This window comes from Eptatretus burgeri, chromosome 5 (assembly GCF_056783735.1).
Source record: "Eptatretus burgeri isolate ZD-2024b chromosome 5, Ebu_testis_v1, whole genome shotgun sequence".
Lineage (NCBI taxonomy): Eukaryota > Metazoa > Chordata > Myxini > Myxiniformes > Myxinidae > Eptatretus > Eptatretus burgeri.
Window position 1 is genome coordinate 69,578,200 of NC_140965.1, and position 14,370 is coordinate 69,592,569.

At 40.9% G+C, this 14,370-nt stretch overlaps 1 protein-coding gene across 6 annotated transcripts in view; it reads left to right on the forward strand.

Moving 5' to 3' along the window:
• GAPVD1 (GTPase activating protein and VPS9 domains 1) overlaps nucleotides 1-14,370 on the forward strand; it is a 174,283-nt gene that overhangs the window by 104,992 nt on the left and 54,921 nt on the right. For 5 of the 6 annotated variants that reach the window (XM_085882329.1, XM_085882333.1, XM_085882332.1 and 2 more), the window contains 5 exons: nucleotides 1,173-1,292; nucleotides 1,469-1,546; nucleotides 1,790-2,284; nucleotides 4,785-4,969; nucleotides 5,319-5,403. In XM_085882329.1, the coding sequence (XP_085738455.1) occupies nucleotides 1,173-1,292; nucleotides 1,469-1,546; nucleotides 1,790-2,284; nucleotides 4,785-4,969; nucleotides 5,319-5,403 (963 nt within the window). The remainder of the gene's footprint in view (nucleotides 1-1,172; nucleotides 1,293-1,468; nucleotides 1,547-1,789; nucleotides 2,285-4,784; nucleotides 4,970-5,318; nucleotides 5,404-14,370) is intronic. The other variant, XM_085882331.1, reaches the window with a different exon arrangement.

Here is a 14,370-nt window from a genome sequence, read left to right on the forward strand (position 1 = left end):
TCTCTCCAACTTGTATCCTTTCTCATGTGCCCTTCTAGTTTCTCATGTGACCTTTAAATGAGATCAAACGTAACAGTAGGTTGACATCTAATGTGGACGGAGGCATATCCATTGATGCATTCATGTCAATTCTATTTTCTAGTTTTTCAGTCTTGACATTTCAGATTTTTTTTTTGTTGTATCTTGTACAGAATCAACCACAGTTCACCTGCTCCAATTTCATTTTCTTATCCTCTTATCCAATTTCTAACAGCTCAGTTTTATGACGTCTTGATGGCATTGCAGGGTAATCTTGATTCTGTCATCGCGGTTACCTAAGTTTTTGTTCGCTAACTTCATGTAACAGGTGCTATGGACATGCCATAAGTATTATTAGCTCACCTGGACTTTTGACCGGTGAGCTTATGCGATTGAGCAGTGTCTGTAGGTAAGTCGGTGAGTCAGTGAGATAATGAGTGAGTGAGTCTGTAAACACTTCAGTCATTATCGCTTGAACCAAACACACGAGTTTGATGAAACTTGGCCACAAGCCTCATATCTGATGTCAAACGAAGGTGTATATTGACTGCATAAAAATCTGTGTTCATTCAGATCATCTACGGTGGGGGGGGGGGTTAACCCCCCCCCTTCACCCAAAAATAGGTATTTGCTCTCTTCTCCAAAATTTACACACAATTTTGATGAAGCTTGATCACAACCTTCATCACCCATGATGTAGCAAAGGTTGTTCACGGCATTAAAAAATCAGGGTGTAAGGTGTCTGCGGGGGCTTGAGTGACTGTTGGTCCTGATCCAGGTGAGCTTCAGGACGTGTGGTCCTATTTTTGTGTATTTGTATGTTGTTCATGGGAATGGATTACATTGTGCAGACATGGAAAATGGTGTTGCCTCTGTGTTCTTATTCGGAAGTGTATCGGCCCCATGACATTACAATAAACAGAGCTTGTCAAAGACAGGACAGATTCATGCTCTGTCGATGCCGAGCTGTACCTGAAAATTCCATTGTGCAGTACCAAAACATGTTGTTTTAACCTCAATAAAGCTATGAGTTTTTGGTGGTTGTTATGACAGCACTGCAGTTTACTCATCCACTTGTGCATTATGGTTTGTAATATCGGTTATGATGTTGCCTTTGAATCTATCAGTGATTGGTTCTGTGTTTCTCACTGCAGGCATTAGTGCCACCTCTGAGGATAACCCCAACAAACCTGAGGACATGAGGTCTGAGTGTGGATCTGACTTTGGAGGAAAGGACTGCATGACTAGCCCAGAAACAGATGAGGTGGTTCGTGGTGAGCTGCGCATTGACCATGCCAAGCAATCCGTTGGATGGGAATTGGCAATGCTGAGCCTCCTTGTGAAAAATAACTTGGACACCTGTACACAGTTGTGCTTCATATTTGAATCTCCTAATTTACTGTAAATTGATGTGATTGGACACTTAATACTACTACGTTTCCATCCCTAGGATTACAACAGGTCCCATCCCCAGCAGAAACACTCGATGGCTTGCTGTCCATTTTTGACCCACTCAGTATCACTGATGGTGAGCTGCATACTATCATAGATGTAAAATGTGATGTTGAGGCAAAGAACTGTTATTGTCGGATAGGGTTATCAAACATGGGAATTATCATCAAATTTCAGTGTTTCCATCAGTAAGCTTCAAAAATACTGCTTCTGGATAAAACCCTTACCGAGAACAGATTGATTGTTGGGCCTGGACTGGATCGGAAATATTCACAGATAGAATATTTTTTTCCAAAGCCCGTCTGTGTGTATTTTGCAGTTCCTCATCCTGTTCGTCCTAGAATTCAAGTTTCTCGAGCTGACCAGCCCCCCAGCGGCTCGCCATGTCTTCAAGAATTTAATGATTCTTCAAGTCATCAGTTTTCTACTCCATTACCCATTCCTCCACAGCTACCCCCACTACCAGTACCACCTTCTCACCCCCCGGCCCTTTCTCTGACTACCTTGGGCCGGTCATCGTCGACGGGCTCCGCCAGCGATTGTCGCGAAGCTGAGCCCGTAACATCTCCCCGTCCTTTTGGCTGGAAGTTTGAACGGCCTCATTCAGTGCGCGAGCGCTTTTCTCAACTAGTGCGTCCACGCAGCACCGAACATTCCGGAGTGGTCGCTCCCCGCAGTGCATTTCTGGGTCATGGCGAAAGGAAGAAAATTGGGAATATGGAGGAGGGAGCCACAGGGATTTCTCCTGCCTTGTGGTCGAGGAGAGGAGAGGAGGGTTTAGGAACTAGTCTGACAAAGAAGATTCATGGAGCAGGTAGGCTGCATGTCCTTCAACTTATTACTGTGAATCTCATCATCCTTGTACTTCAGCGATTGTAGAGGCAAAAAGAACAGGGTTCTTGGATGGACAGGTCACAGTAAAATGCAATTCAAAAAAATTAACACTTTTTTTTTTTCCCTTCCAAAATGAATTAGAATTGTATGAGGAGTAAAAATATAAACGCATTTGTGACCTGCCATGACAAATTAGTCAGGTGTCGTATGGAGTGATTTTTGTTTTATGTTTGGTTTCGGCAAAGATGCGACGTGCTCTGAAATGGCCATTTTCATGTTTGCTTTCTTTTTCTGTTTTGGATCACTGACCTCCTCAACTCTTCAGGCTCTACCAGTTTTATTGCTGTCCATTTTGATTACCATTGTATTTTTAGCATCGCTCACTGAAATTAATGGTAAAAATAATGTCCAATAAGCAAACCAGGAAATGATTGCATTTCAATACAATTTGCATGTTTTACATGCACGTATCATATTTCATAGGAAAGCTGATGTCATCAGGAATCTCAGGTGGTTTCCTAAATCTCCATTGACAGGTTAACTCGATAGCAAGCAAGACATCTGCGATGGTGGTGACACCATCCGTGCTCTGAATTAGATCACAAGTTGTTGCCTGTGTTTCGGTTCTATGGAGGAACGGTGTGGATTGATCTCAGATTACTTTGATTGCGCTCTCTCTGACAGGGAAAGTAACAGTGATAAGAGCAACAATGGCAAAATGCATGATATCCCTTGTGGTAATGAAGGAAATGCTGCTTCAGGGCCTCCCAAGGATAGTGATGATGGAGCTTTAATACAAATTAAGTCTTTTTCTCTGAATTTGAACGTCAAATGTTTAAAAATAATAATCCTTGAGATGGATTGAAATGCAATGCCGTTCATGGTATGGCAAACCATTAAGTAGATAGATTTTGCGAATTAAGATCAATTCACAATTACGTAGGCTAGCAGGATGCCCTGAAGGTATGCGAACTCACCTCTGAACTGTCTCTCCTTGGTTTGAATCTGGACTCGGCTATAAACTGTAATCCTGTTGTTTCGCATCCAGAGTGAGGCATCAATGTGTTCACCATCGCTCGGATGGATGTTTTGCCGAAGGAGCCCTCTGTCGGCACCGTGGGAATAGCTGAATGTCAAAGATCCCACATTAATATGACAAATTACAACTTCCTACCCAAATCCGCCTTTAGTCGAGGAACTTGAGATGGAGTGACGATCTGTCCGGAATGATTTCTGGCCTTGAACTGTTTCTCGACTTGTAAATGCCCCAAAGCTTTGTAAAGCATGTTGGTGTCTGTTATCATCTTCATGTTTACAGTGCATAAATACTGAGCCATTGATTTCACCTGTAATTCAAACATCCATGAGTAACATGAATAATGCAAGAAGGTTTATACAGAGAAATGGCAAAGGACCACACCCAAATGTCGTTGTGCTCAACAGTAGGATAATTGTGGTTTGCTTTACCAATGAATTTGGGCAGAATCTTCAGGTAGCACATCATGTATAAGTATTCCAAATTCCAGATATCTTCTCTATAAATGCCCATTGCTAAGGTAAGTGCAGAATACTGGACAAAACCGGCAGCTTATCTTTAGCACACTTTGTTTACTTTACATTTTGAAAACTCCCACATGATTTGCCCAAATGAGTAGTACACCTACTATTGGGTACCCTTTTAAGGATTATTTCCTTCAGACTGAGGAAATGTAGGTATCTCAAAAGAGATTTTCATTTCATCATGGCAGTCCACATTTTGCTAAAAGTTCGATCCTTGTGAGGAGGCAAGCACTGATTGTGCTGTTGATTTATCACCCCACACGCAATTGGTTCACCTGTATGTCTGTCTACAGACATCAGTCTATGATGGAGGAAGGACTTGGTTTCAATTGAATTTTATATTTTGAACACTAGAACATGAATCGGAACCTAAACTTACGGATTAGCAGTTATATTGTTACAGTCTGTCTGCCAGTCTTAGTCAAAAAAAAATTGAAAATCATTCCAGACGGGAAACTTACATTAAGGAAATGAATAACAGGCATGAAGAACTAATTAACCTGTTAAATAGGGTGGAGTGAAAGTGGGTGCATCATTGGCGGTAACCTTTTTAGGTTTTCTTGCTTTGGTCGGCCGGGGTGGGGTTACGGTATATTTTGAGTTCTGATTCAGTTTGTTTGTAGCTGAACGGCTTTAATTGGGGACAATGGTAAAACTGCAAATTCACACAATATTTGCTGTATCATCTTCAGATATTGGATTTCAAATGGAAGAAGTATTACTCGCTTGGGATATAAAAATAATGATTTTTATCCAATTCCCCACTTGGTTTAGAATGTTTTGAGGGGAGTAGTTTGCTGATTGGTTTTATGTAATTGTGATAAAAGTAAGACTTTGTTTGTCCAGCACATCACATACAGGGCATCAGTTTTAATTGGATGTACAATGAGCAGCCCATCATGTCATGCACGTTTTCCCAGCAGCTTTGTCTGATGAGCTATCAGCTGGATTACCTTGGTCCTCAAGACGTCAGGTCCAGGACGAAGAGTACAAGGTCAATGGCCCAAACCCGGATGGGACTCTCGGTTTGGCGGCACACCCGATACCTTTGACGTTACCCTCACCGCAAGATGTGGATCTGAATGGCCCCCTTGCCACAGATCAGGTATGGTCAGTAGTTTGTTCATCAGGGCTTTCTTGCCTTTGTTTATTCTTTATTACCAGGTTTGCACCTTCTATTTCTCCTGGTCCAACCCAGTAACCCCCCACCCCCCAGTCATCCCAGTTCTCTCTACTCCCCTCTCCCCCATATCCTCTTCATTCCATCATCATACTCCTAAACCACTTTCCCTCCAACCCTCTTGTCTTCCTTTCACCCTCACCCAAGTTCTCTTCTATTTAATCAGACTATTTTTGCTATCTGATGATTATTTGTTATTTGTTAACTTGTGGTCATTATCATATAAACGAACGAGCAAATATTTGCTTCTCTCTTCCTTGGCTCTTGTTCCCAGCCTGGTGAAGATCGTAAGGATGACGATGACAAATCTGAACGTGGCATGCCCTGGTGGAAGAAGAAATTGTCTGCAATTCAGAAAGGTGAGGATAGGGTTTCCCCAATCAACAAATCGTCTGCAAGCTATTATTTAAGAATAATAGTCCATGTCTCTCCCAAGAACGAGTAGACCACCAAATAGTTTTAAGGTTGAAATATTCTCTTGATACTGTATTTGCAAATTTGTTTGTTTACAGAAGACTTACAAAGGTACCATACAACAAAGGCATGCAAATGAGGACAAAACCTGGATAGCAGTGTGTGCGGCATGCACAATACATTATTCTGTACCACTGGCACCATAAAATGAGTTAACTCATCTCAAATTGAAAATGATGAGCAAGTGGCATTTAATTTCTGTTCAGTGTGGAAAAAAAGGAATTATATATATATATATATATATATATATATATATATATATATATATATATATATATATATATATATATATATATATATATACATACATACATACATACAGGGTGAGTCAGAAGTAGCGCCCGATTTCTGTCAGTTGATTGTTTGTTTGCCATTTGTATTACAGTGTACAAGAAGGTAGAAATAAATGAATGACATGTTTATCTAACCATTTATTCATGAAAAAAATTATTAAGGAACTGTACCAAGCTGTTTTACTTGCAATTTTCAAAGTGCCTTCCCTCGTGATCGATGCACAATTGCAACCGAGCAGGCACAGAGCGGCACACACGTCTGCAGAGTTCGATATCGGTTTCCTCAAATTTTGCAGTGATTTGAGCCTTCAATTTCTGAATGGTACGAGGCTTTTCACGTTAAACAAGGTCTTTCATGAGCTCCCAAAGAAATAAATCTAGAGGTCTAAGGTTTGGAGAGCGTGCCGGCCACTCGATCGGGCCGCGGCGGCCGATCCACTTTCTGGGAAAGTTTTCATCAAGCCACTGATGAACATAATGTCCATAATGAGGTGGAGCTCCATCATACTGGAAATAACAGTCCTGATCTTGTACCCTGGGCCAAAAGAAGGTTTGTAGCATATCCAGGTAAATTTCTGCAGTGACAGATCCCTCAAAGAAAAAGGGTCCAATTATCCCTAATGGAGAGATGGCTGCCCAAACTGTCATTCCAGGTAAATTTACCTCCTTCTCAACTGTCATTCTTGGGTTATTCGCAGCCAAGTAGACACAATTGTGTCTTAATTGTGCCATTACGCTTAAAACATGCCTCATCTGACCACCAGATGTTGTCTAGCATTGTGTCCTCTTCGTGAAGTTTACCTAAGAACTCCGCAAAATTGAAGACGGCGGTCGTCATCTCCATCATGAAGGGCATGCAGTAAGCGTGGAATGCAAGGTTTCCATTTTTTCTGGTGAAGGATACGGATAACACTTGATTGGCTCACTTCCAACTCTACAGATAAACGGCGAGTTGACTTTTGCGGACTTTGTTCCAGTCTTCTCATGGCTTCTTCAGCCTTAGCTACATTCGTTGCCGTTTTCGGACAACCGGACTTCTTTACAGTGGCTACCGACCCTGTTGCTTCAAATTTCTCAACAATCAATCGTATGTTTCTTCCCTGAGGTGGGTTAATATCGAATTCCTGTGCCAAACGGCGTGCCGCCATCGTTGGTTGTTCATTACATTTGTAGTAATGTTTCACGGCCGCAATGCGTTGATTCATGCCTTGGAAAAGAAAAGTCTTTCTCCAACAATTTTTTTTTGGGGAGGGGGACCAAGTCCAAAATCTAATGGCATGATCCTTGGACCATACCTAACCCCCCCACCAATTTTGTCGAAATCCGTCTTGGAGTATTTCCGTAATACTGTTCACAAACAAACAAACAAAAAAACCAATGTCACCCCTAGGGTGACCAGTATCTTGCCAAAATATGAACATGAGTGACTTATTTATTTGATTAAAGTTACTCAAAAAATAAGGGTTTCGTAGACCTTGATGCTTGACCATTTTTGACCTTGACCTTTATATTTTCATACGGTTAATGGTATCTCTCCATGACCGTTGTACATGAAATATCAAGAGATTTTGATGAGATGAGGAAATAAAATTTGCATGAAAAATCTGATTTTTCGTCATGACGTCAGAAAATTACGTCATAGCATCAAACTTTTGACAGATCTGGAAAGCACTTGTCAAGCGCTTTCATATGAGGTATTACTCGATATGGTATCTAAGATTTCAAAATTTGACCTTGGGGTCAAAAACTTTTGACCTCCAGCGCTAACCATGAAGGTCAAGGCCGATCGCCACCAAAAATTGATCAGCTGAGAGCCAGACCATGAACTATATTCCCATGAAGTTTGAAGACGATCCGATCAAAATTACTCAAAAAATAAGGGTTTCGTCGACTCCCCTGATTTGCGACAAAGTGACCTTGACCTTGAAAATTTTATGCGCTGAAACGGACCTCTATAGGCCTCTGATATGCGAAGTTACAAAAATTTCCAATGATAACTGTGCTCTGCAGAATGATCGATACGTGATTACAGACAAACAAAATATAAAAATAAAAAAATAAAAAAAACGTACAAGCTGACTAACATATCTTGCAAAAACTTCATTTTGGCAAGATAACAAACAAACAGAAAGGGGTGAAAACAGTAACCTCCGATCTTCGATGGCGGAGGTTAATGATACAAAAACACTTATACAATTCTACTTGAAGACGGGCCCACACGCAGACACAGATAAAATGAAAAGAAACCCCAGAGTCTTTATTTGATCCCTCGCAGCCGTGAGGATAGACGAGCTGGGGGTCAGAGTTCATGGGTACCTGTAGTCGCAGGAAAGCATGCTCAGTAATGCGGCACCTCACGTGGCTAATGGTCGTCGGGGCACGGTCCGGGAGTTCGTGCCAGGCTCGTGGCGGAACTTGCGTGGCGAATCGTCGGAGCTCCCAAACTCCTCCGTGCACGTACTGACAAAACTTCTTTTCCGTGCAGCCACCGTGACCCAAACTCTGCCGCTCCGCCACCGCGAACAAACTTTCCTAGCACCAACACCAACTACAACCACCCTCTGAGTCTCCGAGATATATATCCTCCCACCACGGGGAGGGGCCTTGGCGAGAATCATCTCACTGTCCGTTCCCTACCGGGGCGGAGCTGTGGCCCTTGCAAGGAGACCCCATATTGGCCACGCGGCGTCGCCTGCGCAGAGCAGAGAGTGTCTGCCCTGAAAGGCCCACCGCACAAAAACCATCGCCCGCGGGGCCCAAGGACCAGAACCGCGAGGCCCCCCCCCCTCTCGGCAAATAAAGGTACAAGCGGCCAATGGGCGGTGACCGAGCATGATGGGCTGGTTGGGTCGTGCAGATGGGATGATAGATGTAAGATGAGAAGTAATAACCTAACTTGCCGTCACAACACACACATTTAATCCTCCCACTAAACAAAAGGACGGGGTCCTGACTACACACGTACTAAGGCCTAAGTCACATTTGCTCTATGGTGAGGATACGGCGGCCATACACCCTCTGAATTGACAAACGTGCGGCGGCCGCGGAGTTTCTGCGGTGGCCTCAGGGTGGCCCTACGCCGTTTGGCTATCTTTTACAGGCCGTAAGGTCGCCGTGGAATTATAACGCGGAGTTATAACTTTTTTCATTTCTACGTTCGCCGTAGCAATTCGACAAGCCGAAACAAACAAACAAAAAAAACAACCCACTCGTTACCATCCGTCTGGCCGCACGTTCGCCTTAGGGCCCCCCTGCGGTCGCCTTGCAGGCACCTTGCATCTGCCTTGAAAATTATATGGCCGCCGCAGGAACGCCCTAAGATCACCGTGCGACATCAAATCAAAGACCGTACGGCACCCCCACATTTTCGGTCTCCACAATTGATAAATATGCCGTGTGGCTACCCGAAAAATAAAAACATATGTGACTGCTACATTGTGTGACCGTGGAAATACTGTGGCCACCGTATAATTGCTAGTGGCCGTAGATTTTGGAGACCCCACGACCGCCGTGGCAAATGTGACTTAGGCATAAATACGCCGTTGCGGCTCCCCAAAAAATAAAAACATATGTGACTGCTACATTGTGTGACCGTTGAAATACTGCGGCCGCTGTATAATTGCTAGTGGCCGTAGATTTTGAAGATCCCACGGCCGCCGTGGCAAATGTGACTTAGGTCTTACCGGCAGAACTAACTTTGGGACTTGCATGTTGAGTGCGTATGGTTTCCAGATTCGTAACAATATGTATATGTGTGTATATATATGTATATATGTATATATGTATATATATGTATATATATGTATATATATATGTATATATATATATGTATATATATATATATATATATATATATATATATATATATATATATATATACATATATATATATACATATATATATACATATATATACATATATATATATATATATATATATATATATATATACATATATATATATATATATATATATATATATATATATATATACATATATATACATATATATATATATATATATATATATATATATATACATATATATATATATATATATATATATATATACATATATATATATATATATATATATATATACATATATATATATATATATATATATATATATATATATATATATATATATATATATATATATATATATATATATATATATATACATATATATATATATATATACATATATATATATATATATATATATATATATATATATATATATATATATATATATATATATATATATATATATATATATATATATATATATATATATATATATATATATATATATATATATATATATATATATATATATATATATATATATATATATATATATATATACACTACTGGTCAAAAGTTTTAGAACACCGTAATTTTTCCAGTTAAAACTGAAATTTAAGCAGTTCAAGTCCAGTGAATAACCTGAAATGGTACAAAGCTAAGCAGTAAACTGCAAGAGGTTAAGAAAAAGTGTAGGTTACCAAAAACTGAAAAATAATGTAAATTTCAGAGTTGTTAAAAAAGGCCCTTTTCAGGGAACAAGTAATGGATTAGCAACTGCAGCTGTTCTGCAGCAATAGATTTAAAGTAAGCCTTGAAAGTTGATGCAAACAATTCCTTCAGGTGTCCCAACTTTTGTTGATTAGTTACAAACCCTCTGTCTGTATAAAAGCAGTGTTGGAACAGACTGTGTTGCTTCACCCTCTGAAGCATTATTTGGACAATATTGCACTGCAGGAAGTAGTATATTTCTATCATAATGGTGAGAAAAAGACAATTAACAAAGGAAGACAGACAGACCATTGTAACCCTTAAAAGTGTCGGTCTTTCCTTCAGAGAAATTGCAAAGAAGGCCAAGGTGTCAATGAGTACAGTTTCCTACACCATCAAAAGACACTGGGAAACTGGGGGAAACTGGAGGAAACTCTGACAGGAAGAGGTCTGGCAGACCCAAAGCCACAACAAAATCAGAAGACAAGTTTCTGAGAGTCAACAGCTTGCTGCGTGATGGGTGGCTCACAGGACAGCAGTTTCAAGCACAGCTTAACACTGGTCGAAGTAAGGAAGTCTCAGTTTCAACTGTGAAGAGAAGACTTTGAGCTGCAGGTTTGACAGGTCGAGTGGCAGTAAGAAAGCCATTGCGAAGATGGCAAAATAAGAAAAAGAGGCTTGCCTGGGCCTTGAAGCACCACCAGTGGACGACTGAAAACTGGAAGAAGGTCTTTTGGACCGATTAATCAAAATTTGAAATCTTCGGTTCATCACGCAGGGTTTTTGTACGCCGTCGAGGAGGCGAAAAGGATTGTTCCTCAGTGTGTGACACCAACTGTCAACACATGGAGGAGGAAGCATGATGATCTGGGGCTCTTTTGATGGATCCAGAGTCGGTGACTTGCACAGAGTAACTGGCACCCTGAAGCAAAAGGGCTACCACAGTATTTTGCAGCACTCTGCAATACCCTCTGGTCTACGCCGCATTGATCAGGAGTTCATCCTGCAGCAAGATAACGACCCAAAACACATCTCCAGGCTTTGTCAGAATTACCTTAGAAGAAAAGAACAAGACGGTAGGCTTCAAATCATGGAATGGCAAGCACAGTCTCCAGACTTAAACCCCATCGAGCTGGTTTGGGATGAACTGGACAGAAGGGTGAAAGCAAAGCAACCTACAAGTGCAACACATTTGTGGGAACTTCTGCAACAGTGTTGGGAAGAACTTTCCGAACAATATTTAATTTCCATTGTAGAAAGAATGCCACGAGTATGTTTGGCTGTTTTTTCTGCAAAAGATGGCTTCTTTGATGAGTCAAAAATTTGGATTAAATTTTGTTCAACAAAACGATTCCATGATTTATTTTTATCTGCAATTGTTTATTTGTTCTATGCTTTAATTTCAGAGTACATTGAAATATTAATCTGCTTAAATTTCAGTAAAAACTGGAAAAATGTGGGTGTTCTAAAACTTCTGACTGGTAGTGTACATACATACATACATACATACATACATACATACATACATACATACATACATACATACATACATTCATACATATAAGATTGGGGCAGTTGGGATTCCACATTTTTAAAGAAGACAGCACTTCCAACCAAAAGTAAAAAACTAGATCGACTCTGCTAATTTGAGCAAAAAAGTGAGAGCAGACCCGGTCTCAGTCAACGTTTTGCCAGTTTCGCAGCCGGCTTCATCAGGCACAATAGAGGTCTATTGTGCCTGGTAACACATCAGGTCTATTGATACCGTATACATAAGCAGATACCGTATCCTTGCGTGTCGTAAGAGGCGACTAAAAGGGTTGGCGTCAGGAAGGGCATCTGGCCATAAAAACATCGCCTCAAAAGGAAACCATGATGAGTACAACTTATTGGCAGGGTAAAGCCCCAAGTTCCCCGTGGGGGTCCTCACCCCCTCTCGTTAAAACTCAAGGTGGTGAACCTGATCTAAGCAAGGGAGGAAATTTTTCCATTTATGATGACCAATCATCTGATTCCCCACGTGGAGATCGGTTTCTGAGGTTTGGTACATGGAATGAAGGGACAATGACAGGGAGATCGGGAGAAGTAGTTGAGACATTGGTCAGAAGAAGAGTGGACAAATGTTGTGTGCAGGAGATACAATGGAAGGGAAGTGGTGCGAGAATGGTGAAGGGTAGGCAGGGACAGAAGTATAAGTTTGTGGCAAGGGTGCCCGGAAGGCGTGCATGGTGTTGGTGTCATGTTTTCTGAGGAGTTCGTAAACAGTGTAGTGAGTGTGACTAGAGTGAGTGAAAGGTTGATGATTGTGAGAATCGTGATCGGAAAGCTCTTGGTGAACATCATCTTGGGATATGCCCCACAGGTCGGTCGAAGCGAGGAAGAGAAGAACATGTTCTGTTGTGCGATAGAGAAGTTGATTGAAAATGTGAAAGAGGAGGAAATTGTTGTGGTAGGAGGAGACTTGAATGGACATGTGGGAAGGAGTACAGATGGTTTTGCGGGAGTCCATGGGGGTTATGAATATGGTGTGAGAAATGGAGAAGGTGAAAGGATCTTGGAGTTTGCTGATGGAGCTGATTTGTTGATATGTAATACTCAATTCCAGAAAGTGGATAATAAGCTTATTACATACATGTCAGGTGGGTCGACGACAAACATTGACTACCTGATGGTGCGCAGGCGAGATCTGGAAACCTCTGGGACACAAAGGTCATCCCAGTGGACGAGACTGTTTCACAGCACCACCTGGTTGTCTGTGATACAAGGGTGAAAGGTGCGAGGAAAATTCAGCGGGTGAAGTACCAACCGAGGATGAAGGTGTGGAAGTTCAAAGAGGTGACAGTGAAGGAAGCATTAAGAGAGAGGCTGAGTATGGTAGAGGATGATGTGGTTGAATGTCAATGAAAGATAGTCTATTGGGAGCCGTTGGTGAGGTATGTGGATGGACAAAAGGACCACCGAGGCACTCGGACACATGGTGGTGGGGTGATGACATTGGAAAGATGATTGAAGGGAAGAGGAAGAAGTTCAAGGAATAGCAAAAGGCGAAGGGTACGGTGGTAGAAGAGGCAGCGTATGGAACCGATGGCAGACAGACCTCATTCAGTCCCTTCCTTGCCTTTCTTTCGGCTCGCTCTTTACGAAAAACCGATCACAAAAACCCTCATGCAGTTTTTCCTACTGCCGATGACGGACTTGACCTCGGCGCTCTCGTCACAGATCCACACTGCCTTTCCTTTGTTCGCTCGCCTCAAAGCCCACTAGTAGGGTAAGAATACTGATTCTGGCTCACTTTTCCCCATGTAAATGAATGGGGGATTTTCAGCGATTCATATTTTTTTTCCCTAAAAATAAATCCCCTTTTTATCCCAAGGTATATTTATTTGTCTCCCCTTTTAACCTGGAGGTTGAACCTCATTGAATTGAACACCTGGGGGTTGAACAGCTCACTCATTGAACCTATAAAGATTTGTTCATTCTCAAATTCCTTCAATAGTTTAATTTTCTTTGCACAATAATCCCCATCTAAAATATTGACAAACAAAACATTTGAATCTTTATATTTTTTAAGATACCCCATTTGTGCCATTACGAAATGATAAACTTCTCTTAATGCTCTTGTTTGACCACCTCCTGAGCCACATATCATTTTGAGATTATAGTAAATTGTTTTTTCATTGTTCAATTGATAACCATCAAAGTTTTCAGTCCATTCAAGGATATTCATTTTTCTTTACATCCTCTAACTTACTAGTTTTTAAATTAATTCGCTTATTTGTTTTATTTACCTTTGTTTTAGTTATTTTTTCAATAAGACTTATTTGATATTTTTCACATTCATTATGTTTTCCATTTATATACCAAGACTGAGATTTTCTCCACTCTTTAGTTTGATTAATACTTGGTTTAACCATTTATATATTGTGAAAAAACGCGGCGTAGCCCTTAAAAACCCTAACCCATCTTCCCATCGTTAAAACATAATCTATTTTATACACTCTATCATACAATATCCATATGGAACACAATCTATTCCAT